At 38.3% G+C, this 27,881-nt stretch overlaps 1 protein-coding gene across 12 annotated transcripts in view; it reads left to right on the forward strand.

Moving 5' to 3' along the window:
• The window catches only part of UNC79 (unc-79 homolog, NALCN channel complex subunit), a 239,232-nt gene that overhangs the window by 126,619 nt on the left and 84,732 nt on the right, over window positions 1–27,881 (forward strand). For 9 of the 12 annotated variants that reach the window (XM_072839735.1, XM_072839727.1, XM_072839734.1 and 6 more), the window contains 11 exons: window positions 867–1,008; window positions 3,997–4,076; window positions 4,164–4,312; window positions 7,822–7,979; window positions 11,936–12,117; window positions 13,832–14,033; window positions 14,671–14,850; window positions 16,339–16,404; window positions 24,327–24,613; window positions 26,690–26,872; window positions 27,473–27,635. In XM_072839735.1, the coding sequence (XP_072695836.1) occupies window positions 867–1,008; window positions 3,997–4,076; window positions 4,164–4,312; window positions 7,822–7,979; window positions 11,936–12,117; window positions 13,832–14,033; window positions 14,671–14,850; window positions 16,339–16,404; window positions 24,327–24,613; window positions 26,690–26,872; window positions 27,473–27,635 (1,792 nt within the window). The remainder of the gene's footprint in view (window positions 1–866; window positions 1,009–3,996; window positions 4,077–4,163; window positions 4,313–7,821; window positions 7,980–11,935; window positions 12,118–13,831; window positions 14,034–14,670; window positions 14,851–16,338; window positions 16,405–24,326; window positions 24,614–26,689; window positions 26,873–27,472; window positions 27,636–27,881) is intronic. The other 3 variants (XM_072839732.1, XM_072839736.1, XM_072839725.1) reach the window with 1 other exon arrangement.

Below are 27,881 nucleotides of genomic sequence, written 5' to 3' on the forward strand. Positions count from 1 at the left end.
AAAGAAAAAGCTGGAATAGGAGCTTAACTGGAGATGGATATTTTAAGTGGCAGCCATAACTAGTGCTCTCTTTCTCTCTCTTAAAAAATCTTCCCAATTTCAGCAATTTCTGCAGCTGATTTTATACCTGACATGTATTGTCTATAAATGTATCATGTCAAGTATAGTCACATTGTTGTGCAACTAATCTCCAGAACTTTTTCATCTTGCAAAACCGGAATGCTAACAAGATCTTCCTGTTCCCCACTCCCCTGAGCCCCTGGACACCTCCATTCTACTCTCTGTGCCTCTGAATCTGAATCCCATAGAGACTTCATATATCTGGAATCATGCAATAATTGTCCTTTTTACAACTGGCTTATTTCACTTAGCACCATGTCCTAAAGGTTCATTCACACTGTAGCAGGTTTCAGGCTTCCTTTTTAAGGCTGACTGATGTCTCACTGCCTGTATATAACACATTTTGTCTGTTCATCTGTTGATGGACATTGCTGTGAATTCCATATTATTCCTTGCTAATTAAGTACTGTTGCTGAATAAAATATGCATGGATTGGAATCACTTTGTGAGTGGGACATGATCATAGGAAAAGCAGGCCTACACTGATTTAATCATGTTTTTGAGACGTTTCCATATTTATTTCAAGGTAATGAAAATGTTTTAGTAACAGCTAATCCAAATTCCCTTTAATTATTGTGGAAATAAGCTCACATACCTTCAGAGGCAGGTACCTTTGCCTTTGGTGCTCAGCACAGGGCTGGGACACACCAGGTCCTTGATGGATGGATCCTTTATGGATCTGAGGAAACCCATTCTTTACACCCCCAACAGGCTGCTTACCTGGCTGTTTGTCATATTTGTTTCAGGAGCCCACAGACAGTCTTGAGGATAGCCTCCTTTCTTCCAGACCAGACTTCATTATAGGCCCTGAAGGTGAGGAGGAGGAGAATCCAGCAACCAAGCATGGGGAGAACCCAGGCAACTGCACTGAGCCCATGGAACATGCTGGTAAGTCGACTCTGGCATATCCTAGATAGCACAGTTCTGACGTTCAGAACCCTGGTTTTTTAGATTACTGTCAACATGGGCAAGTTCAGGCTTGGCATTCCTAGTAGAGACTGGTGCAAATGAACCATTTCCCCTCAGATTGTGAAATAAACAGGTAGATCCGAGATGTGCTTCTTGTAGAGCAGAGGTCACTGAGCTTCTTTCTGGTGGCAGTTGCTTCTTATCAGTAGAATCCTGCCATGTTTAGCACCTTCCTACCTACTTACAGCGTATCATCTTCTCATTGAGAAGTAGCTATGAACCAAGGCTAAACAACTGAACAGAGGGTGCTGGCACTCTCGACAGCCACTTAGGGCATTTGGCCAAGGCAGGGTGTTTTGGGATAGAGCCGATGGAACTTAAGTTTCTGAGTTCCAGGGGCTTGACTAGGTCTCTGGACAGGCTCACTGTGTACAGCTGCATGACTTGTGCCCTGAGGTTGGTTGGCTTCACTCAGAGTTGGAGGAAGGATGGCTTCTTTCCACAGTGCTTACAGTCTCTGTGTGGGCTAGTTGGGGACTACAAAATGGCAGTCAGGCTGGCTTGGAATCCTATTCTAGCTCTTCATGGTCTAAAGGAGTTTTGGGAGTTTCAGACATGGCCCCCATATGCCTTTGGGAAAGCTTGATTTCTGGATCTTGATTTCTGGGGAATCACTTGGGGAATTTGTACAGGACCTTGAGTAAATAAGACTTGTTTTTTTAATCTTCCTGTTTCTACCATCCTGAACCAAGTGGTCCACCCCTAGAATTAGAGTTTGGGAATCATGGGCTTTCCAGCACTCCTTCCGTGAACAGCAAACATCATTAAGTGACTATCGTGTGGGATCTGTTACAGCCCTGGGGGTGTCTCATTCAGATCAAGGTCTGATTAAGATGTTAGTCTCATTAGTGTGAAATGCTTGGTCAGATCTGCTTCTGCATGAATTGTACAAATGATTAGTTGGATATGAATATCTCGGATCACTCTCTTTAGAACTATTGAAATCTAGAAATTGAAAGAACACCTGGGATGACTGACTTCATTGGTTTTCAGCATGTCCTTGGAATTGTACATGCTCTGTGTTGTTTCCTTTGGACCTTCCCTTCTTAGGGTGGCAAGTGGTGGGAAGGCATGGGCAAGTAATAACGAACAGCCCAGGCTGCCCACCCTGTTTCACTCCGAGTGCTCTAACTTGCTCTCTTTCATATGTTGCAGTTTTGAGTGAGTTTCTTTAAACAGAGTATTCCATAGAAAAAACTTTGAAATCTGCTGATCTAATTCAGCCTTCTCACCTTGCAGATAAGGGAAATATATCCCAGGTGGATTAAATGTGCCCATGGTCATGTAGCTTGTATTTCTCATTCCTAATTTACGCTTTATGCTTACATGCTGCCCAGGCTATAATGGAGAACAGGATCATCTGAGGAGTTGAAACAAAAATAAAATGAATGAGGTCCACCCACCACCCCCAATTCTGAGTATATCTGGGAGAAGATATGGAAATTGGAAATCCAAATATTGAACAACTAGTTAGTGGCAAGATTGAGACAAGAATCCGGGTGTCTTGGTTTACTTAGAATTAATGACTTTCTGAGACCTGGGCCTAGGGCTTATTTCTATCAGGCATTAATGCCTAAAGGAAGCAAGGATTTCACTTATAATCCAATAACCTGTACTCTTTATATACAAATATATTTTTCAGATCTCAGATGGCACACAAATCAATTAACTGCCACTTTGATTTATTTGTAACATTTTATATGAACAGTGGTGAAAATTAAGCAATTTCTTTTTATAAATTAGTCTTTTCCTTGCTTAAATGTTTGTTCTATTCGTCTCCTTCAAACACTACTTTGGGCTCCTGTCACTGCTTCCAGGCTATTTTCCTGCTTTTATGCTCTGCTATCTTACAGGGTCACAGTTATAAATTGTCTCCTCAGGGAAGCCTCCCTTAATTTTCCTTTGAAACCAGCCTTGCCTGCTACTCTGAGCCCAATACTGCTTCTGTTCTGTGGGCCTTCAGGCTGTGGTCTCGAGCACCTCTGTCAGAGCAAATGTGTTCTATCTGCATGTGTTCTGTGATTCTTTCTTCCTTTGAGAGTATTTCCTGTTTCTGCATTTTGTGGCCTGGTGCCTGTTTCTTATAACAGTCAGATATATCCTCCACTAAAAATACTCTTTAAAACTCTCACACTAGAAAAAATAGATTTGAGGGCTGGTGACATATATTTGAAATACATTAAAGTGGAAGCTCACCAATGAACTGTTCAGTATATATGCCAAGAGAGTTTGACTCCTGTTGTCTCTAGTTCCAGTAATTTTTTTTGGCAAAAAATTGCCAAAACTTAGAATGGTGATTTAAAAATGTTTTACACTAGCTTCTACATATGGCTAACTTGTGAATTCTTTTCTCTAGCGTGCCTCATGTACCATATACTGCCATCCTACCTGTAGGGGCGAAGGTATTAGAGAGACTCACAAGAAGATTAAAGCCATGAGTAGTTGTTCTGATTAAACTATGCCTAACTTTTTTAAGACGCTCCCTTTGGCATGAGTCCATGGGATAAATTCCTCCTTAGGTGCTAATGCAACTCTAATACCTCTCTTTAATACCTTCTTATCTCCCTTTCAATAAGGAAGGCATACCTGGCCAGGTGCCAGGCCCCTGGTAGCAGCAGAACTTGCTGCCCATGGGGCCAGGCTGGGGTTGCTTTAGGGAGCTGAGGATGTTTCACTATATTGTGAGCTACATGGAAGCTGAGATCCCTGTATATAGAAGGTTTCCTGCAATGGCATCATAGAAGGAGTATATGCCACCTTGGAGAGCAAATAAAAACATGACACAAAATACCTTTTAACATTTGTATATTTATTTTCACTCCTCTTGGTTTTATGGTCGTGATCAGGTCATGAGTGGTGGGGAAAAGGAGGAGCTATGCTAACCTTTGTGTAATTATTTCTTCACAGCAATAAAGAATGACACTGAGAGAAAGTTTTGCTACCAACAGCTTCCAGTAACTTTGAGGCTAATATACACCATTTTCCAGGTATATTTTTTGAGATATTTAAGTGTTTGGTGTGGTGACATTGCTATTTTAGATAACTCAGTAGTAACCCCGTGGTTCTTTGCATAGGAAATGGCGAAGTTTGAAGAGCCAGACATTCTTTTTAATATGCTCAATTGCCTGAAGATTCTCTGTCTACATGGAGAGTGTTTATACATTGCTAGAAAAGACCACCCTCAATTTTTAGCCTACATTCAGGATCATATGTTGATTGCAAGGTAGGTCTTCCTAACAGTTTTTTGTTGCTGTTGTTTAAATTTTAGGCTTTAGCTGTGAAAATCAAAGTTAGGACAAGATTTACAAACTCATTTGGCTCATTTCTCTTAGCCAGGAGAGCCTAATCACTTATGGGAATGACTTACACATAAACATTAGACTCAGTAAAAGAAATAAGTCAACATGAGGAATAATAATTTTCTTTGCTAGGTACTATAGAAATATAAAAGGGAAAATAAGGACTATTTGGTAATCAGTTGTTGGACAGCTTAAGAGTATAGTGTCCCGTAGAAAAATGTCAAAGGCATTAAGTCACTATTTACCTAGTATTATCTAGTACAATGTTAATACCAAAGACTTATTCAATTTCTTGCTTGAAATGGAACTGCTTGTGGACATCAAAAAATCTCTCTACATATCATCTAATAAACTATCTTTAGAGATTGTTGAAGCATTTTGAGAAAAATAATAAAATATTGCCCAGGCTTTATGTAGAGTTTTTCTTCCACAAAGCTTAAAATAACTGTTACGGTCTTCCTGGAAGTAAGTCAGAAAAATACTATCCTTGTTTAAATGTAAGAGAATGAGATAATAAGAAAAAAGAAAATGTTGGCTTAGGTTAACTTGGTGACAAAACCACTTTGAGGCTCTCTCTGTCTTTACTCATTTTATTCATTCATTCATTCATTCATTCATTCAACAAATATTGGGGGCTTGCTATATATGTTATTATTCTATGTACTTTGGGAATTTACAATCTAATTTGGAAGGGGGTGAATGTTATTTATACAAAAGGTGACCACATAATTTATTCTTCCTATTGGTCTACTTTTGAGAGTGAAAGAGGGATGATCTTCATAATGACCTCAAACAATTAGTATAATGTAGACCAAGATCTTGGATAAACTAAGATATATGGTCACCCTGTGTTTATGTGAGTCACTGTCAATCTGAAATATGTGTGATGGATGACTGTTTTGTATAGTTCAGAGGTAGGAGAGGTCTGGATGATTAGAAAAAGGCTCAGGAGCAGATAGGATTTGAATGGGCATTGAGAGAACGATAAAATTTTAACAGGTAGAGATTTGAGATGGGCAGGACATTTTGTGGAAAGTGGGAATGTTAAGAGTAAAGATGGCAGAGTTAGAATGAAGGAATTAGAAGTGAGTAGGGCATACTTAGGTGATACCAAGGTTTTGTTTTTGCTGTGTGATATGGTTTTAGGTGAGTAATGGAAAACGAAGCTGGAGAAGTAGGTTGGGACCCTAGTGTAAAGGGTCTCAAAGATAAGGGTTTCACTTGATGATGTTTGGAGATCTATGGATATCTTAAAACAATGAACAGGGTCAGAGTTGTACTTTAGTAACAGGAGTATGGAGAAAAAGAGACCTTTAAGGGAATGCAAAGAGCATGTTGCAGTGGCTTTGGGAATGTCAAGATGTAACATAGAACATTCTTCTGTAAAGTTTATTAGAAAAGGAAGGGAGAGAGATCAGATATTTAGAGGGGGGAAAAGGAGTGGATGTTAAGGATTTTTAGGATAGAGATCTGAAACTATGTATGGTCAATGCAAAGGATCAGAGGAAAGGGAAGAGTGAGTAGAGCCAGGCCCTGGAAGGCTAGAATATGTGATCAAGAACAAAAGATGAGTAGAAAAGAGGAGGGATGCTCTTTCCTTTGAAAGGAGATATATTTTAAAGAAAAGAGAAATAAAGTGTCAGGGGGAGCTCATTACTGAACCTTAAGGGTAGTGGGTGCTGATGTCTTTAGTGAAAGGGAGGAGGATAGGGATTGGGTTGGGAGCTCAAGGAACATGAGAAAAAGTATAGTTCATGAAGGAAAGCAATAAGGTGTCAACAAAAAATAGTCTAAGAATGGCCAGCTTCAGGGTGAAACTGAACTTAGCTAGCACTAGTTTGTGGTTGCCCAAGTTAGTAGGAATTAGTAGGACCAAGTTAATTTCAGGGTCTGGGAATGGATGAGAAAAGGGGGCAGTGTGGATTTATTCAGGAGTAGGGAGTTGTGATTGGATTATGTTGGAAGTCAGGGGGATGAGGAATTTTGGAGTGAGGAAATAGTTAACTCTGAGATCCAGTCTAAGGTGGGAGGCAAATGAAATCAGAAAAGGATTGATGTTTGGGAGAAGAGTATGGAAAAGAGGGAAAAGAAGTCTTAGTATCAGGAATACTTTGGATGGGAACACTGTTCAGCCCAGTACAGAAGCATAGAATGGGAAAAGTGAAGAGTCTCCAGAAGTTTCCTCATGATAAAATGGGAATTCTACAGGTGAAATGGGAGGAGCTGGTGGAAGGGTAGACCTGGCTGACCTGGATTTGGGGAAGAGTAGGACTGATCTGAACAGATGGATGAGTAAGTCTAAGCAAAAGCCATAAAGGAGTAGGGTTGGGAGTTAGGCAGAAGCTCTGTTCATTCTGTGGGAGTGGGAATACTAAATAGGCCAACTTTTATTGTTAAAGCAGCCTCTACAGGGAACACCAGGGTGGCTCACTTGGTTGAGTGTCTGACTCTTGATTTTGGCTCAGGTCATGATCCTCAGGATCCTGAGATCAAGCCCCACATCAGGCTCTTAACTGAGCATGGAGTCTGCTTGAGATTCTCTCTCTGTGTCCCTCTGTCCCACCCGTTGCCTCCCTAAACAAACAAACAAACAAACAAACAAACAAACAAACACAGCCTCTATAGGACATTTATCCAGGCCAAGTGGATTGCCAGTGCTGTGGGATCTCTGCCTCAGCCTTTGGGTACATATCCCAGTTTTTTCCTCAAAGTACCACCCTGACACAAAAGCTATGATGAGCAATGAAGGGACCTGGGGAAGGAAGCTATTTTCCTGGTTTCAAACAAGGCTGCTCTAGAAAATTGGGAAAGCCATATGGGACTGGTGAAACCCAGGCTTTTTTGTTACTGGGATAGTTTTCTAGCAATGCTGCATATGGTTTGCTTCCTTCAACTACTTTGATCAGCTTGGGTTTTGTGTTCACTCTTATGATATAGGAAGGGGTCTTGACTGACAGCCTTGCCAGTTGGTGGAGAGGCTGTTCTTAATAAAAATAGACTTGTTCTTTGCTAGAATAAGAGAAAAAGGCTGCTGGTCAGGCAAACCCAACAAAGCTTTCCAGATGTTCACAGTAAGAAAATTTTTTTAAAAATCACTTTTCACTCATCATCTTAACAGAACTAATATCAATTTTGTATCGCTCATTTATATACCTGAATATCTAATATCTAATTTTTATTTTTTATGTTAAGATATAGTATTAAATGGTGTTTGCACCATTGTTACATAAGAGTAATTTCTTTAAAAAAATGAACAGAACAGAGATTTAGGAAAGGTTTGTCAGAGGACTATAGTCTTGTGGATGAGAGTAATTTCACCAAAAGCATCTCTCACAGCTGCCTGTTAGCAACATTTCCCTTAAACTGAGATAATTGTGTTTGTTTTCTAGAAAGGTTATCATAACTGTAACCACTTTGCTTCTCGCTTCCTCAGCCTGTGGAGAGTCGTCAAATCTGAGTTCTCCCAACTTTCTTCATTGGCAGTCCCTCTGCTTCTCCATGCTTTGTCACTTCCTCATGGTGCTGACATCTTCTGGACAATCATAAATGGCAATTTCAACAGCAAAGACTGGAAGATGAGGTTTGAAGCAGGTACCTCTGTTATGAGCTTAAAAATTCTCTGGGGGGTCACAAGGTAAACCAGATGTCCAGTCATGACATCTCTTGTTGACCCTCCTTTCTCCTTCTTTCTTTCTAGAACTTTTAAAAAATTTTGTTTGTTTATTTATTTATTTAGAGAGAGGGAGAGTACACATGCAAGTGGGGAGGTGGGAGAGAGAGAATCTCAAGCCCACTCTGCATTGAGTATGGAGCTTGATGTGGTGTTCTATCTCATGACCCTGAAATCCTGACCTGAGCCAAAATCAAGAGTTGGACGCTCAACAGATTGAGCCACCCAGGTGCCCCTTCCCTTTCTTTTTAAAGAGTATTGCCTTCCTTGCTAGTGTCCTTTGGTGGTTCTACTTTAACTGAGTTTCCTTTATACTCGTATTTTGCAGAGTGACCCTCAGGTAGGATGACCCTGTTTAGGTTTGCCTAGGATAGTCCTAGTTTATGCTTGTTGTCCAATTGTATTTATTAATTGTATGCTTATTTATTCTCAAATGATCCTGGCTTGATTGAGAAATTATACAGTCATCATAATACATGATATTATGCAGTCTATATAATATATAATATGACATGATACAATAGGTGACTTGCATCAAAGTAACTGGGAATGTTTGTTAAACACTCGCCATTTCTAGACCTACTGAATTAGAATCTGGGTGGCTCAGTCCATTAAATGTCTGCCTTCTGCTCAGGTCCTGATCTCAGGTCCTGGAATCAAGCCCAAGTCAGGCTCTGCTCTGTGGGGAGTCTGCTTCTCTCTCTCAAATACATAAATGAAAATCTTTAAAAAAAAAAAAAAAGATTCTTAGGGGGTAAGGCCAGGAATCTACGTCTTTAACAAGGTCTCCAGATAATTGAGTTCAAGTTTGAGAATCTCTGCTGTTATACCTTTTCCACTGAAGCATCAGGGATCAAATCTGGGCCAGTGATGGGTATAATTTCCTGGTGCTTAGAATTGCAAGTTCTCAGAGGAACATGGTGAGGAAGGAACCTGGACGTGTCCTCTTAGCCTCACATCTGCTGCCTTCACTGTCACCCCAATCTGCTAGTATTCCCATTCTTGGGAGCAGCAAAGAGGGCCCGCATGCCATGGTGTACCTTATCAAAATGGCTCTGTGTATTTCCATGTCTCCAAAATTTGGCAAAGAAATGGAAGTTCCATTAGGTGAGTTAACTATTATGCATTCCATAATATCTGGCCCCCTCAAAGAGTTCTTACTTTTTGATGCCCTGAGAATCCCTGGGGCTGATTTATATGATAACATTAGCTGTTGTAGAGAATTAGAGTAATAACATTTCCTAGCCTTGGGGACACCTGGTATTGGCAACATTTTACAGGTATTTAAATACAAGTAAAGCAAATAAATATTTATGCTCTTTCATTCCAATTTAATAATTATATTATTCTGAATCACAGCTCTGATTATGCTGTTTTTCTATTCAAAAAAACCTATGGAATGAATAAAGTTCAAAATAAAGTACTTACACGGACAATCAAAACATCTTCTGGTCTGTGTTTATAGCCTCATTTCCTGCTCTTTCTGACACCCTGTTGCAACTTCTCCATTGCTTCCTGCTTCCCTCACCTTTTTCTTGGCCACTCTACTCTCTGTCTGACATCCTCTTCTCTTCAAGGTCCATTCAAATGCCACCTCCATTGGATCTACCTTCACATGCCACCAGTGAGTTCCACCTTTTCAGTTCCCCCGGTGGAAAGTGATTTCTTTGTCCCTTGGTCTCCCTAGCATTTTATTTATACCCCATTAGTAGTATCTATAGCTTTTTATATTACATTTCAGTTATAGCCATACCTGTCTTATTTCTTTAGTCAACTTTTACACCAAGACTTGGGAGTGATTCATAGGTTGCTCAGGTTGTAACAGAGTGCCATAAAATGGGGGGCTCAAACAACAGACATTTATTTCACACAGTTCTGGAGGCTGGGAAGTCCAAGATCATGGTGCCAGGAACATATGGTTACTCTCTTCTCTGTGTCCCCACATAGCAGAGAGAAAGTTAGAGAGCTCAGATTCCCATCCTCTTCTTAAAAGAATACAAAGTCCAGCACGGGGGGTCTTACCTTCATGAGATCATTTAAACCTAATTATCTCCCAAAGACCCCACCTCTGAATGCCATCACATTTGGGGGTTAGTGCTTCAACATAAGGATTTTGGTGGCAGGAGGAGAAGAAACACAAACACTGAGTCCTTAACAATTCATTTTTCTATTTACTTCCATCCTCCAAGTAACTGGGATAGTTTCTTAGTTTTATATGTGTGTGTGTGTGTACATCTTTTTAAGTATATATTTTAAATATATATATATGTATATATCTAGAAAAATGTATTTTTTTTAAATAAGGGAACTGGCAAATTTACTGAATAAATATTACATGTACTAGGCACTATGGAACCAATAAAAAGAAGTATTTAATTGATGAAACCAAATATAAACATGGAGGAGGTTAAGAAACTAAAGATATAATTCAAGAGCACAAAAAATAAAACATGTCCTGTAGCTACATATGAACATACAAATGCCTTATGTGAACAAACAGGTTGTAAACAAATAGTATTTTTTCAGGAGCTCATGGGACCAAAAGGCCACTCTAGGTCAGAGTAGACTTTACAGAACAGATAGAATTTTACCAGCAGGTTCTTTAAGGATGGTAAGAACATCAATAAGCAGAGAGAAACAGAAAGAATATTCCAGGCTACTGGAATAGCTTAAGTAAAGTACTAAAATGTTTTGTTTTCATGGCACTAGATTACTTCCCTAGCTACTTTAACGTTTTATAAAGCCATGTTTTAAGAGTACCTGGAATCACTTAACAGATTTGCAGAATAATTGGAAATCCATCTCTGACTGCCTTACAGAGTTGGGTAGGGGATGGGGAAATAGGGGATGGGGATTAATGAGCGCACCTAGCATGATGAGCACTGAGTAATGTATGGAATTGTTGAATCGCTGTATTATACACCTGAATCTAATATAACATTGAGTGTTAACTATACTGGAATTAAAATAAGAAACTTAATTAGGGACATCTGGGTGGTTCAGTTGGCTAAGCATCTGCCTTTGGCTCAGGTCATGCTTCCGAGTCCTGGGATTGACTCCTGCATTGTCTCCTTGCTCAGTGGAGTCTGCTTCTCCCTCCTCCCTTCCCTCTGCTTGTTCCCTCTCCCCCCACCTTATCGTCTCTCAAATAAAATCTTAAAAAAATACTTAATTAAAAAAAAAGAAATCTATTAAGTAAGCATGCATATATTGTGTATAAGGGCAGCCCTGGTGGCTCAGCAGTTTAGTACAGCCTTAAGTCCAGAGTGTGATCCTGGAGGCCTAGGATCGAGTCCTGCGTCGGGCTCCCTGCATGGAGCCTGCTTCTCCCTCGCCTGTGTTTCTCCCTCCCTCCCTCCCCGCCTCTGTCTCTCATGAATAAATAAAATCTTAAAAACAAACAAACAAACAAACATGTGACTGCTATAGCCCTAGGAAGTCTGTTTATCATTTCACATCATCATACACTAAGAATGTAGCAAGGGGTCCAGAATCCAAAGTCAGCCTAGTGGGTACCTCCTGTCTTCCTGTGTGGTCCACAGAAGGGCCCTGGAATGGACAAAGACATGAGCATGGAGGCATTTTGAATATTTTGAAATGTAGTTTGAATTAAGTAATGAGGAGGACCATTAAAAAAAAAAAAAAAAAAGACAAGTCACAGCTAAATCAAGGCTGCCCAGCAGAAAAGTACTGCAGTAAGTAGAAACATTTTCTGTTGAACAGATGAAATGGGACATTCAAGAAGGTGGCATTAGAATTTCCTTTTGGTTTTTCAAAACAGGGTGTGGGGAGCCCCAGCGATAACTTTTTCTCTGTGGGTTAAGTTCTTGTCTAAATAAGTGTCAATTTTTTTTGTCCTCTGCCTTTTACATTGCAGTGGAAAAAGTGGCTGTGATTTGTAGATTTTTGGACATTCACTCAGTGACCAAAAACCACCTGCTGAAGTATTCCTTGGCACATGCCTTCTGCTGCTTTCTCACAGCTGTGGAAGATGTCAACCCAGCAGTGGCTACCAGGGCCGGTCTCCTGCTTGACACCATAAAGAGGCCAGCATTGCAGGTGATGTCCCTCAGATGTGTGTTATCTGCTCTGTGGATGGTGCTCTGCTCTACTAAACACATACAGTACTAATGATGATGACAGCAAGAACAGTGGGAATTTTTAAATGGAGAAAAACATCCCAGATCCACACCTTATTAACAGATCTCTTGTTTTTATTTCTCACTGCTCTTTTCAGTCTTTGTCCATATAGTGATACCACTTTTGACAGATACAATACTTCTATAACTTTTTTTGTGTGGCAGATTTTTTAACTAGGCTGATTTATCTTCTACTATTTAGCTAGCTCCTGGGCTGGGAGCTCTTGTCATTAGAACCTAGATACTAAGAGAAATCATCTCCACAATGAATTATAGTATAAATCAAAGCAAGACCTGAGAAGGCAAATATGCCTACCAAAAGGAAAGTCAAAGGAGCGTGAAATATGAGACCTGGAGAGAGTCGTATATTTATTTTATTTGGTGCCTTTATTTTATAATTGAAGAAACCAGATCTCGAGATAATGTGAGCCTTCAAAGGACACAAAGTGAATTAGTGGAAGAACCAAGACTAGGACTTCCAACTTTCTAGTCTCCTGCCTTCCCACAATGGCATCTTGTTTATTACTATATCATTGTAATTAAAGCTAATAATAATGGCAAGAGCTAAAATTGGCCAAATAGGTATTGTCTTTCCAGGATAGTGTATTAAGTTTCTCATTATCCATTGTCTCATTTAATTCCCACAATAATCTTGTGGGTTCCCATTTTACAGATGGAGAAGCTGAAGGTTGGAAGAGGTAGGTAACTTTTTCAAAGTCACGTGGCTAGTATGTGGCAGAGCAAACTCAGGTTCTGAGTTATAATAATGTCCATGTTCTTAACTGTATCTGTGTCTATACACTGCTTCCAATCCAGTATAAGCGCTCTTCCTGTAAAAGAGACCGAGAAGAAAGTGCAGGATCTGAGAAATTAGGTGGTTATGCTGACTGTGGACCCACACTCCCTCTTATAAAAATTCCCACTTATCTTCTGTATACTCCTTCTCTGTTGGTCTTAAGATTAGGTAGTTGTGTGTCCCACCCCTGCCCAGGACCTGTAATGTAGAAAGCACTCAATAGGTGAGAATGGCATGAATTAATAGAATTTCCTGGATGAATTATGGATTTTAAATTTCATTCAGTTAGAAAAAAAATGAGAATGGTAAGCAGGCTCATATACTGGAAAAATGGATGCTCAATCCAATCAAACTTGATTTTTTGAGACTGTGTATCACTAACATTCCAAGAAGACAAAATGAGTTTACTTTCTTTTAGAACCATGGCATTTAGCATTGAAGAGGAATTAGAAAACTGTATTGTATATTCTAAAATGTAGCTTTGGAAGCATGCTTCTTTTAATAGAAACTATAGACATTGAAAAAAGAAACATGAGTTTGAGAGCATTTGGATTAAGTGGTTATTAATGAATGCATTTGAAAACCAGTAACATACATTTAGTTTAGATTCCTGAACTAAGAGTCAAGAGATATTCTATAATTAGAATAAGTTCCTCTTCTGCACTTTATTTCTACCAAACTTGTAATAAAAGATTTCATTTGGATTATTCTACATGATATGTGTGAATTGTGGTGGTTGCCTTGTTTCACTGACTCTGCATAGTGTATTTAATTCCTTTGAAATAACTTAGACGTTTACATCTGACTTAACCTTTCTTCCCCCCCGCACCCACCCCAGGGCCTGTGTCTCTGTCTTGATTTCCAGTTTGATACTGTGGTTAAAGATCGACCCACAATACTGAGCAAGCTTTTACTCTTGCATTTTCTTAAGCAAGATATTCCTGCCTTGAGCTGGGAGTTCTTTGTCAACAGATTTGAGACACTTTCTTTGGAAGCTCAGCTACATTTGGATTGTAACAAAGAATTTCCTTTTCCTACAAGTAAGCAAAATAAAGAACTTGGTTTAAACAGTCACAGTTCCTCTTCTATCTGCTCGCTAGGCAGACCATACTATGTATGTAGCTTAATTTCCCATTCTGGAGGATGCCTTGACTTCATGAACTCAGTTTTTCAAGTATTTATTGAGTAACTGTAGTAATCCATAATAGATGAACTAGTTTCTGGCATTGCAAAAGTGAAACTCTGCTCATTTCCTTGAGGACCTCTGATAACCATTTTTGACTGTATATTTCTTAAATTTAACTCAGTTGTCATGTTTACAGTGTTTGTGAGCAATTTTGTGAGATAAATTTGCACCTTGTAAATTCACTTTTGCATGCTTATTAATAAGTTGGTTACCTACAGCTCTAAATAGATGGGAAGAATTGTCCACTCAACTATCTAATGATAATAAAAATTAGACAATGTAATCTTATGGTCTAAGTGGAAAAATCATAGACAATGGTCATGATAGGTAATAGTGATGACTTTTTATGTAAGATTCACTATAAAGAGAGATGAATGATTCATGTGTCCATGAAAGAGGTTAATCTTGAAAATACACAAAGAGGGATTGTTTTAAACTAGTTGTGCTGCATGACCCATTAAAGAAAATAACATCTAATTCCTTTTGCAAAGCTATCACTGCTGTAAGGACTAATGTCGCTAACCTCAGTGATGCAGCACTGTGGAAGATCAAGAGGGCTCGTTTTGCGAGGAACCGTCAGAAGAGTGTGCGTTCTCTGAGAGACAGCGTGAAGGGGCCTGTGGAATCCAAGAGGGCACTCTCTCTTCCTGAGACCTTGACCTCCAAAATTCGTTGAGTATCTTCTTCCATCCTTCCTTTAAATCTGTTTAATGTCTTTCTGAGGCTGACTTGTCTTGTTGAGTGTTCATAGAGAGTAGCATGTTTAGCAAACTAAGCTCCTTTAATAGGTTTGGGCTTCAGATTCCCTAGAGGGTCACCCCCAAGAATGTCAGTGTCCTGGGGGGCTTTTACCAGTTTGTGGGTGAAGCAAAGCCCTGGTCCAGCAGTAGATTGTTTTGAAATGCAGAAGGCAGCATATCCACTGACCTGGCCAGAAACATAGAAGCAGCATCTGCTCCTGAGTCCTAGGACATAAGTGTAGGTACTACCAGCCTTGTAACCTAAGAGCTTCCTGAAAAAGATTTGGGACAGGTCAGACCCATGGCAGCTGAGGAGGTAGAGTGGAAATTTGGAGTGGATTTGCTTTTCATATATGATGGAGACAGCCAAACAAGCTCCCAGACAAACCAAAAATAATGGTTGCTTTTGAAAAGGAAAAACCAGCTGAGAAGAAGTTGAATTTCTGTGCAGCTCCACCAGATAATTTATAAATAAAAAAAAGCTTCATCGGCAGCTTAAAAAAAAAAAAAGACCATGTATACTTGTTTTCTAAAGGTCTTTCTTTATATTGTGCTTTGAAAGAAAACAAAAATTTCCCTAAATTACCAGATGACTAAATGAACTCTAATGATTAGCAGTGGCTCATGAGTGACAAATAAAAATTCATAACTAAATAACCATATTAGTGAATGAGTATATTTAAATATGTTACTAACTTGTAAACTTTATCAAGTGATTTAATTTTTAAATAACTTCTATGAAATTCATTACACAAAACCATAAAACATATTTCTTATCCTGTCAGAAGTGGAAAGGTTTGCTTTTCTCATTGGCATTGTATTAGAAGACAACCTTATATAACATAATCATTTTTAATCGCAAATATGATTTGATTTTTTTTATTACATTTTTCTCTATTTTATGACAAGCTATAAAAATGTGGTATTGTGAACTTTGGAAGAAGTCAGTGAAAGCCCTTCAGCAATCAATAACTCAGTTTATCAGGGAGCAGAGATTATAGTAGGTGGCCATTTAAGAATAACCTGTGGTAGTCCTATGCCCCAGGGAAGACCGAATCAGATCCTCGAAGCCAATATCTAGATTAAATAAATTATAATTTCTATGAATTTCCCAGTTCTCTTATAACTTAACCAGCCACTTTGGGATATAAGGTTAACTTCCTGTTCTTTTCTTGTTAATTGATTCACATAACAATTTTGAAGACTAAGAATTTAAGTAACACTGAAAGGTGTTCCTGAGATTCACAGAAAAACACAAAGCTTTTGTGATGCAAACATCTTTTGTGAGATGTTAATTACAAATAGGAAAACTAAACTTAAAACATGCCCCTACTATCCAGTGAGTTAGCACTGAGTGTATTTTCTAGGCTCAAGTTGTTTTTAATGCTTATTTAAATAGAGTTGTTGTTGATTTTTAAGCTATGAGGTTGACCAGGCATGAGCAGTCTGCTCCAGCTCTCGGTGGGACACCTGAACAGACACCAGGTGGGTACTTCTGACGTGGAAGGGCTGTATGCAAGTGTCTATCCCAGGTGGACAAGGTAAAGAATGCAGTGTCTCTAACTGGACCGGAGTGCTATATTTAGAATTTGCAAACTTGAAGGGTCTTACCCCAGATGCTCAAGCATTTGAGCCCCTGACATAGCAGTTCTTTCTATCTTAACATGGGCAGATGTCTTTTGATCCCATTAACTTTTGGTCCAGTAAGAGGTATTACGTTAACTGAATATGCACTTTTCCCCAGAGAGCCAGTATGACCAGAACTATACATAGTACTTATATTTGTATGTGTATTTGTACATACAAATATTGTATTCATATATATCCGCTATAGGAAAAACATACATTTCATTGACATTTTAAAAGGCTATATATTTGAGCCACCATCATTCACTCATCCCTGTAGCCATTCTTGATTCTTTGCAACTCTACATGCATTTCTGTCTCTCAGAGAAAGGAGGATTTTGATTGTTTGGAGAACCCAAGGATCATGTTTGACTTGGTACAGTGTAACTACCATTCGATATTCCATGAAAGATTGTAGTTTATCATGAAGGATCTTAAGGATCGAAGGGATACTGGCAAGACTATTACAGGCTGAATGTTATCTATGCAAATGGTGCCACAGTGCACTGGGAAGATTGTGAAGGGTCTGAATAGCTGCTCATTTGTCAAAAACAAACTTGGTAACTACCACCTGCATGTCATGCTATAGAAAGAACATTCGGTTTTTCATCTAAAAATAGTTTTAAGGTAAACTTTTCAGAATGGCCTGAGAAGGAGGCCTTTAGGATCAAGTATGCTAAATGTTATAAACCTGATGCCAGAAAGAGAGGCAATTAGGGATGAGGGTGATGGGAAGAGAGAGCCCCAAAGATGATGAATGCTGACAGCAGGTGTTGGCCAGAGTGTATTTTCTCCTTTAAAATTGTTGACAAAGAAGGATTAGCAAATCCCTGGCCTGATCTCCCTACCTTGTTTTCTGTATCAGTCGGGCTTCAAATGTACTGGGATTAAAAAAAAGAGAGTAAAAGTAAGGTCTTCTGATCCTGAGCTCTGCCACAACGCAGAATCCATGTAGTTCCCCTTCAGTGAGATCATTTGGAGATGCATCGTAAGCAATTTCATAAATTATCTTTATTTTACCCCATCTTTCTGTTTTAAGGCTTAGTTGAATTAATTATTCAATTAAAGCCTTTAATTATTATTATTACCCATTTTCACAATCCAAAAGAGCCCTCTCACATCTCTGTGGGAAAATGTATTCATATGTTTCCTGAAGTTAAAAAAAAAAAAGCCTTTGGGCCTCTTAATTGTCCCACCAAATGTGACCAGATGGAAATGGGGCAGATAACAGCGTTATTTATATTAAAATATAAAGCTAAAGCTTCTAGAAAGATAATTTACACACCACCGCTCTAATAAAACCTTGCTTAGATTTGGAAACAACTGGCTTAGCTTCTAAGGCCATTTCAAACTAGTTTCTTATTTTTGTAATGTTATTTACTAGACAGTAAATTTTTTAACTTGGGAACAAAGACATGTCAGGATAATCATGAGATCATAGAGGATGGTTTAAGATAGTAATTACGTGGAAGCTGAAGAACCCGATACTCACCAAACATATTTTTATTTGGTTTAAGTCTTCTCTGGACAGGACCTCTTATTGGTTGGGCCTGGAATAAAGCCTGTTCCCTCTAGTTACACAGCAGGAGTTCATTTTAACAGCTGTTTAGGCTGAGCTTTTTTGGCATTGGACTTACAACTACTGGCTTTCTGATCGTAGCTTTTACATATTACCTACAAGAAATTTTGCATCAGAAGCACACTTATCTAAAGATATATTCCACAAGGCTAGTGAAGAGCTGCATTCCTTTATGATTTGCATGAGTAAAATCAAAGACCTTTGCTCATGTGAATGAGATTCATAGGAAATTACAGCTGGAATATTAGAGATATGTTAACGTTATCATTTTACAGAAGAGGAAACTGAAGTTCCTAACAAGAAACATGTTTGACAAAGTTGTTGGTGGTAGATCTGGGTCTCAAGCCCAAGCATCTTGATTTCTCATGCAAGGCATGCATGGTAAATGCCAATAAGAGCTCAGTATTTTTCTTTAATCCTGATTGGTGAAATATACAGTTTCACCTGCTAATCTGAAGTTGGTATTATAGTTACTTATAAGGTGTATTTCCACTGATTCTGTGAAAACGAGGAATTATCTTTGGTGATTCAGAATAATAATTATTGATTAATAATCAATAGGTTATTGATTATACCTAATCAATAGGTTATTGGTTATTAATAACAATAGTCTGTGTTGAATATTAATTTAGTATAATATAACAGTTTTGATAGGTTTTCATAGCACAACACTGAAAGACTGGTATCCACTCCATGTGGTCACAGGGAATTCAATTATATCTTGTTCCTCAGCCCCTGAAATGAATAAATAATGGTAGGTATATAGTAATGATAATAACAACACTTGATGTATGTGTAGTACCTCTTTATCTCTTAAGAGTGTTTTTAATACAAATAATCTAATTCTGATTTCACAATGACTCTGGATATATGTAGAGTATTATTATGATTTTTTTTGTTTTACATATGGACAGGAAAACTGAGGTCCTGAGGGATTAATTAATTCTACTAAGATAACTTGAGATCATATATAACTGACTAGCTGCTGACTAAAGCTTGGGTCTAGAAGACTTGATTTGCTTTCTTTCCACTATAATTACCTCTTGATGCCTTGGTATTAGGGCGTTCCTGTCCTGTGGCACATGAAGACACCAGTCTGGTTTTAGAGCTAATGTGGGCAGTCATGTCTGCTACAGTGTGCTTAAAGATCATGAGCGTCCACACCAAGAGACCTTCCCATTTAGGACCTACAGATTGGTCTAGAAGTGTCCTACTCCCTAAAACAACATGGATACTCTCAGTTCCAGCTTGAAGAGAAATCTTGAGAAGGTCTCTTGGTCTGAATTTGTATGGGCCTTTCTCATATGGGCCTCTCCTGCCCCCTTCCTGCCCACCCCCTGTCTCCACCCTGCTCCTGTTAGTGTCCCAGCATAAAACTCCAAATTACTTCTCTTTGGGCTCTCTCTTTCTTTCTAGAGGTGATCAACAACTCACATCTTTAGTAACTTGCAAAATACCTATTGATCATGAAGATTCAATAACTCAGAACAGTTATTTTTTTAAATTAAATTCAATTAGCCAACATGTAGTACATCATCAGTTTCAGATATAGTGTTTAATAATAATTTTAATAGGAATGCCCTTGTTTGAAATAATAGTTTGGGAAATGGCAATTTCTATTGAACAGATATTTATTGGGCACCTTTGATACTAGGAAATATAAAGAATGCAAAAATACCTTGGAAATCTCTATATTCTCAACTTGATATAGTCAAGGAAGGCAGATAAAGCGTGAACATGAGTAAACTCATCTTGTGTGAATGTGACAGTGCTATGGGATGGTTCACATCAGGCACAGTGGGAAGAGAGCTGGGGGCAACGGGGACAGTCTTGTAGAGAGGTGGTTTTCCAGCCAGGCCTTGACTGGTGGAGGATGTAAAGGAATGTTTGTGGGATAGGAAGAGGCAAAGGCAAGGATGAGGAGCATGGGACAATATGGAGTTAGTCACTGGCCACAGCTTTGCAGCCCTTCTACTGTGTGTGCACACAACAGAACTGCTGTGAGTGGAGCTTTAAATTGGATTAATGGGTTAGGGAGATCAGTGAGGTGGTGTAATTAGAGCTAGCAACATAATGCAAATTCATTTATGGTGCTTGTTCATTGGTTTCTCTGCAACAAATGCAGAGTAAGCTCATGGAAGTGGTGTTTCCTCCCTCTACCTAATTTGCATTTGTTGGTTTAACAGAGGGCTTGGTGTGAGTCAGCTTACACAGATGAATATTCCCCATTTCCTTGCTGTTTGGGGACTTCATCAGTTTTTCTCATATATAGAAGTAATATTTATCTGAGATGTTTATTTGAATCCAGTGTACTTAGACACTTAATAAGCACCTAGTATATATGTCAGACACTGCCCCGTATTCTGTGAGGGATATAAAAATGAATAAAACATGGCAAGTCACCTTCAAGGAGCCTTTGGTCTCCTTGGGGAAATTGGTAAATGAGTAAATTGAGAGTTCTGCCTTGCAATTTGCCACATGTTAGGAAATGGTAAAGGCAATTTTCCTCTGTTCTTCTCTCTCTCATCCTCCCTCTTTTCTTGTCTTTGGTGATTTATAGAATTTAGAGATCACACCCAATTCCTGAGAGGAGGGTGGGAATGTGTAGTAAGAATGGCTTCTGAGGACCGAATTCACAGGTTGAGATTGGCTAGGGGTGTGGGTGCGGGGAGAATAGATCACCCTAAGCAAAGACACAAAGGTGGAAAAGTGTTGGCTATTGTTCTGAGATCTATGAGTAGCCCAGCTTGTAAGAACGTTGAGCATTTGGGGTGGAATAATAAGAGATAAGTCTGGAAAAGCAGATCCTGATCCTGCCTGGTTTCAAATCATCAAAGAAATAAAATCATATTACACTTTGGAGCTTCAATCAGTTGTGCCACTTTGTAGACAGATTGTGATGGACCTGGTCCATGATAAAGTTACAGTAGGAATAACTGCTTCATGATTCTAAAAATGCTTACATTTTTCTTTAGAGAAATGATAAAATCAAAAATTTTAACAAGTTAAATATCTATGGTTACATATAGGAATTTCATAGACTAGAATTCAAAAATGTTTTAAATGTCCTATCTTAGAGACAATACCGTAGGCATTAAGTTTTAAAATGGAAATTTCATACCCTTTGTAGATAACTAAAGCAGTAATACTGTCTTTATGAATAAAGAAAATTCTGGCTTTTCTAAGCTAATTTTTTCTTAGTTGATTAAGGAAACTTTCCTTTATGAAGAGTATACCAGTGACAAACTTATGCTATTTTAAAGAAAGATAATAGATAAGGCATAGACTTGCAAAGCCCTCAATTAGATGAGTATATTTTTGGAATGAAGATTTTTTTCACTTAATGCAAAAGGCTTTATCCACTAGTTCTTTTTTTTTTCTTCACTACATTTAATGGTTTGTTAAAGATCATTCATTATTGCCTGTTCAGAGAAAGCAAAGAGCAGCAAACTTAAAGCTAAAACACGGAAGATCAGCAAAGACGTACTTCAAATGAAAATAGGACACTTATGAAGTTGGTACTTAATCGTTAGGAAAATATGATTTGATGGGAAAAGTTAGGTTGCACATTTTATCTTAATTTACTATTTTTTTTTTTTTGAGGAGGGGTGCAGCAGAAAGAAAGAGAGGGAGAGAGAATCTCAAGTAGGCTCCATGCTTAGTGCAGAGCCTGCTGCAGGACTCAATCTTAGGACCTTGAGATCATGACCTGAATCAAAATCAAGAGTCAGAAGCTTAATTGACTGAGCCCCCTCAGGGGCCTCAGGCTGCACACTTTTTAAATGAATGTCTACTTGCAACGAGAAAAAGAATTTTGAAATATTAATATTTAGAGATGAAGTCTAATGACTTATTTTCTAGACCAGAGCTAGGATAGAATCAAATAAGGAGCCAGTGTCTTAGTGTTGGGCCTTGTGTGGGAGCTCCCTGGATTCTCAGGGCTATAAAACAAAGGGGTAGCTCCTTCCCCTACAGCTCCATAGCTCCATTTTTAACAGAGACTTTGGAGTCTAGCCAGTCTGAACTTGGAGGGGACTGAGCCAGGCAGTGCTACAGGGTCTCTTAAACCTTACCCCCCCAGAACTGAAACAAATGGAGGAGTGAAGCTATATTCTAATAGCCATCCTTGCTGCTGTAATAACATTGAATCCTGCAGGGAGCCTGCATTCTCACACTTGTCACATTCTTGGCCCAAGCTCGCCCAAAGCAATAACTCCTTCTAGTTGTAAAGTAAATATTCTGTAGGAGAAAGAAATCAAGATTAAATATTTCTCAGTGCTGGAAAGATAGTTCTCTAAACTTTTTCTATTTTATTTTAGGGGGATTTACATTAGTAGTGCATTTGGTCTGATCTTTTATTCCAAACATTTAATTATAGTACATAGCAATGCTTCACACTTCTGGCCTTTTGGTGAATGAAATAGGGTGTTCCACAAAAATTGACTTTTTATCCTGGTGGCTGATGTGTGCCTCATGGAATGAGGGTATTAACAATTTACTGATCACTGTCATTGATGCCTGTAGAACGCTGTAATAAACAAGTCCTTAAGATTTATTTGAATGATTTTGGATAAAAGCTTCCCTAACATACATCACCCACATTTACTTTTCATACACAGACCCTAGGAGACAGAAAATGTTAATGTCCTAGGGTCATATTGAAGTTTATCAGATGGTTTCCTCTAAATGGGAGGCTCTTAGATTTAATTGATTTTGTTGCTTTTCACCCACTATCAATGGTCCCTTCTCAGTAGATCACTTTTGAGCCAGATGGACATTATTCTGAGCACCTGAGGGAAAACTAGACAACCAAGCTTGTTACCTCACATGTAGTTCTAGACTAGTAAATTCTGAATTTACATTACCTTCATTTTTTTAACATTACCTTCATGCCACTGCTCCAGAGAAAAGTGTTTGACCTTGAGACAGTTAATTCCCACAGTCTCCAGAAGCATTTCTTCTATCCTACTTCCCTTGGCTGTGTCCTGAAAGATTGAGATTTTGCTAAATTAGTTGAGGAGTTAATGGATATAAATTACCACCTATTTCCTTTTTGTGTCTTTTTGCCATAATTATATGATATTATATGATATATGATATAAACATGGTTTGGTTTAGGATGGTTCATAACCAAAGCCTGTCGTTTAGCAGAAATTTTCCTTGCAGGGTAGGAGATGAGAACTGTGGTGGGTGTCACCTAAGCCTCCCAGCAAAAACCTTATTTTCAGTCTAGAAATTCTGATGTTGTTTGTCAAAGAAGGGATAAGAATGCAAAGCGTATTTTGAATAAGTCCCCAAGCATAGAGAAGAGCAAATCTCATTCTTCCTTCACCAAAAGTCCTCAACTAAACCAGATCAGGAGAGTGAGAAAAACAAGCGGAGATAGGGTATAATTTCTGACTTTGACCAATAACAGAGAGAAAGTCAAAGTCAGGGAGATTCTCAGATACAATTATTTGTTAAGAGTGAGTCCAGTGCTAAGGTATTTTTTTCTTTTCATGTAAACTTTCAGCTCACCTTCATGTGGTGTTTTTCTGTTTTTAAAAGCTCATGCTTCTTTCTTCCTGTCTGACCCCTCCCTTATGTGTTTCTCATTTCATCCAGCAGGGCTTATAATTTGCTATTTATAATTTTGACTATATTCTTCAGAGAGTACCCACTGCTAATATCTCAGGATTTGGAAAAGAAAACTTTTTCCCCCCCACCAGCTGATTTATGAACATAACTGAATTGAGATAATAATTTAAGCAAAATAGCTCAGTGGATGCTTTTGTTCTCAGTGGATTTCAGAATATTATTTTTGTGGTTATTTTTATGTACTTATTTTACAAAGCTGGAGGAGAAACTTCTCTTTATCACTGAGGATAAAACTTTGCCAAGATATTTTAAAAATCACTAAATACAAAGTTTATTTAGATATTTTTCTTGCCATTTGAAGAGAACCTTGCTATATATAGTGCCTTATTTCTATTTCTATTCCCTTATTACCCCCAAATTGCTTGGTTGTTGTTGAACACAATAACTTCCATCCCTGGACTTTGCTTAGTAGAACATATTTTGCCTTTAAGTTTGTCCAGAACACAACCTTTAAATATTCAGTGGAAGCAGAAGGAAGGATGCTGTATCCATAGGTGAGATTTTAGTGTGAACTTAACTTTATTGTGAGGGAGCCACCCACTGATGGCCTTTGTTGTACTGACAGGACAACAATCTCCTGAGAATGACAACACCATCAAGGACTTGCTCCCAGAAGATGCTGGGATTGACCACCAGACAGTTCACCAGCTGATTACAGTGCTCATGAAGTTCATGGCGAAGGACGAGAGCAGTGCCGAATCAGACATCAGCAGTGCGAAGGCCTTCAACACAGTCAAGCGGCACCTGTATGTCTTACTCGGCTATGACCAACAGGAAGGTTGCTTCATGATTGCACCACAAAAAATGCGCCTGTCAACTTGCTTTAATGCATTTATTGCTGGAATTGCCCAAGTAAGTGTAAGCTTTCAGGAGTCATACCATTAGGGTTTTAGTAGAAACAAATTATTAAATTCCATTTAGCCAACATTGGTTCTGTGTAGAGGTTTGTGCAAGTTACTTTATTAGGCAGGGGTATGTGGAAGGGAGTATAAGATGAATAAGACTAACAGGAATTGTTTTTAGGGGGGGCAGTGAGAGTAGAGTATACCTTACACATGAAATTTACCATTTTAACCATTTTAAAGTATATAATTCAGTGACATTTTTTTTTCCAGTGGCATTAACTAGAGTCACATTATTATGTAACTGGAACCACTGTCCATCTCCAGAATTTTTTCCTTATCCTGAACTGAAACTCTATCCACTAAACAACAGGGGAGTGTAGAATTGTTGTGTATGGTTTTTTAAAAAAAATCTTTTATCCTTTTTGGCTTCAAATGGAGAGTTGAGTTAATCATACAACTTATTTTGTGTTACATTATCATCATTGGCTTTTTCTAGGTTTGTCTGCTACTCCTAATGGCTGTATTTTATACTATGGTGTACATTTGCCATGCTTTAACTATCCATTCTCCCAGGGATGAACACCCATATTGCTTGCTCCCAACTACTTACCACTCCAGACAGCTCAGCAATGAATATTTTGCACATGCACCTAATCCACCACGGAATTCCTTTGACATATGTATGCAAGAGCAGAATTAATGGATTATTTTTTCTGTATACCTAACTTGACCAGTGCTACAAATCTCACTCTCCAGAATGGCTGCAGCAGTCTGCAAAGGGTGTAGAACTTGAGGCTGGAGAGAAATTGATATGAATTTCAACTCTGCCACTGTTATTATCTGTTGTGGCCTTAGGCATCCTCTGCTTCTTTGCCCATGGGTTACAGTTTTTGTTTTGAAAGATTAGAGATAACATATTGCAGAGCATTTAATCAGTGCCTGTTTCATGATAGGAGCTATAATAGTAACTGTTATAAATTTGCTCAGATAGATTATAATATAATGAACACAGATAAGTAAAGTAGGAGCAATATGTACATAGTTGTCTTTTGTCAATGCTGGTGACTAGATGGATCACCACTAATACTCAGTTGTTTGTGATGTGTGAAGAGAGGATGCACCATTTCAGATACTGAACGCTGTCTTCCTCCTTTCTTCCCTCACTTTGCTCTTTCTATATTTAAATTATGCATATTTGTTTAATAAAGTAAAATATTAAATACAAATCTCCACGAAACCCATGACAAAATAAGTAACTAACATTTTGGTGCATATTGCTGGCTACAAATTTATTACTTTCATATTTACATATATACATGTATATGTGTATGCACAGATTTTCTACAGTAAGGGGATCATATTATATGTATTGATAAATATATGTAACCTTTTTTTAAGCCTAAAATTGATTATGAAGTTGATATCATGTAAATAAATTTGCATCATATCCCAGTGAATGGCTACATAGTATTCTATTGTCATACAAATACTCTTTCACTTAACTCATCTCGTATTGTTGAACATGGAGGTTATTTTGAATGGGGAGGTTATTTTTGATCCGGGGTGACTATAAGGCTAGATATCTTTATGTATCCATTTTGGAATAGTTGTCTGACTTTTTCCTTAGGATATATACATTTAAAGGCAGGCTATGTACTTTTCCTTCCTTCTGAGTAGATATTGCTAAATTGCTTTCCTGAAATTAGCAGTATGTGTTGAGTAATCCTCTTGCCAGTGGCATCTAAGAATGCCCATTTCCCACAGTGTTTACCAATGGTAGGTGTTTTCATTGATTCTAATATAATTCTAGTTAATAGCTTCAAAGGACACTTGAATAGATAAAGTTTTATTTTCAGTAGCTAATGCAGTAGATACATGAAGTAAGTAGTTAAGTGGATTGAAATTATTTTAATTTATAAGTTTTTTTTAAATTTCTACCTTTGTGGTAACTGGCCATTATGTTAACATTCTGTGAGGTGCCTTTTCAGTATTTTGCCTGTTGTTTGATGGTTCAGATTTTCCTTTTGGCTTCTGGGTGTTCTCTATAGTTTTTCTTCAATTCTTAATATTTTTCCTGTTTCAGGTAATGGACTATAACATTAACTTAGGAAAACACCTTCTCCCTCTGGTGGTTCAGGTGCTCAAATACTGCTCTTGTCCTCAACTGCGCCATTATTTCCAGCAGCCTCCTCGTTGTTCTCTCTGGTCCCTAAAACCTCATATCCGGCAGATGTGGTTGAAGGCCTTGCTTGTCATCCTTTACAAGGTAAGTTGCTATGGTCAGTCTTTTGTAGGGTGAACTTTATTCTCTTAGAGAGGAGAACACTTAAGGGATCTAAATGGAGAATTTTGTAGGATAGAAATTTGACCTCCAGGGGACAAACCATGATGTGTACAATTAGCGTTGAGAAGTAAAGGATCATTGGAATGCAAACAGCAGTAGAGACCATGTCAATGTACGTGCTACAAGTGTTTGAAACAAACAAAAATGATGAGGCGTAAGAGATTGTGATCCACAATCCACACTCAGCATCTCTTATTTTATCTATGTGTAAATCATTCTGTCAGAAAGCAAGGAAAATATTTAAAATTGTATTCATACACCAAGCGTTTATGCCAGATAATTTTCTTGAGAGAAATTGTAACTGTGAACTGGCATGCCTTGCCGTCTGTGGTTTGGTGCAAGAGTAAGGGAATACAGTCCCTTGTCAAAATAAGGCCCTGATAAAAATTTCTGGTTTTGCTTTTCTGTATATTTCTTTTTAACTCCAAGAAGTACTAAGAAAAGTATCTAGCAAGATCATGTGGAAAAACTTACCCTTCAAAATAACCATTTATATTTTTCTCCCTCCATTTTATTGAGCAGTATCCATATCGAGACTGTGATATCAGCAAGGTCCTGCTGCATCTGATTCACATCACAGTCAATACACTCAATGCACAGTATCATAGCTGCAAGCCACATGCCACGGCAGGACCTTTGTACAGTGACAACAGTAACATAAGCAGATACAGCGAAAAAGAAAAAGGTACTTTACATATCTCAATTCTATCCCAAACTTAGCTTGTATATGTAGTACATTTCTGGATAATGTTTTTATTAGGAGATAGTGGAGCACCCGCAGATATCATTCTGAAATCAAAAAAATCACCTACTACTTCATTAATATTCCAACTTTCTCATGTATGTCTCTGCTTTAATTTTTTAAATGAGCATTCAAGAGAAATAGTTGATATGCTTCTGAAGCCCATTTCATGAGAAATGTTTTGTAAAA

Source organism: Canis lupus, chromosome 9 (assembly GCF_048164855.1).
Source record: "Canis lupus baileyi chromosome 9, mCanLup2.hap1, whole genome shotgun sequence".
Taxonomy (NCBI): Eukaryota; Metazoa; Chordata; class Mammalia; order Carnivora; family Canidae; genus Canis; species Canis lupus.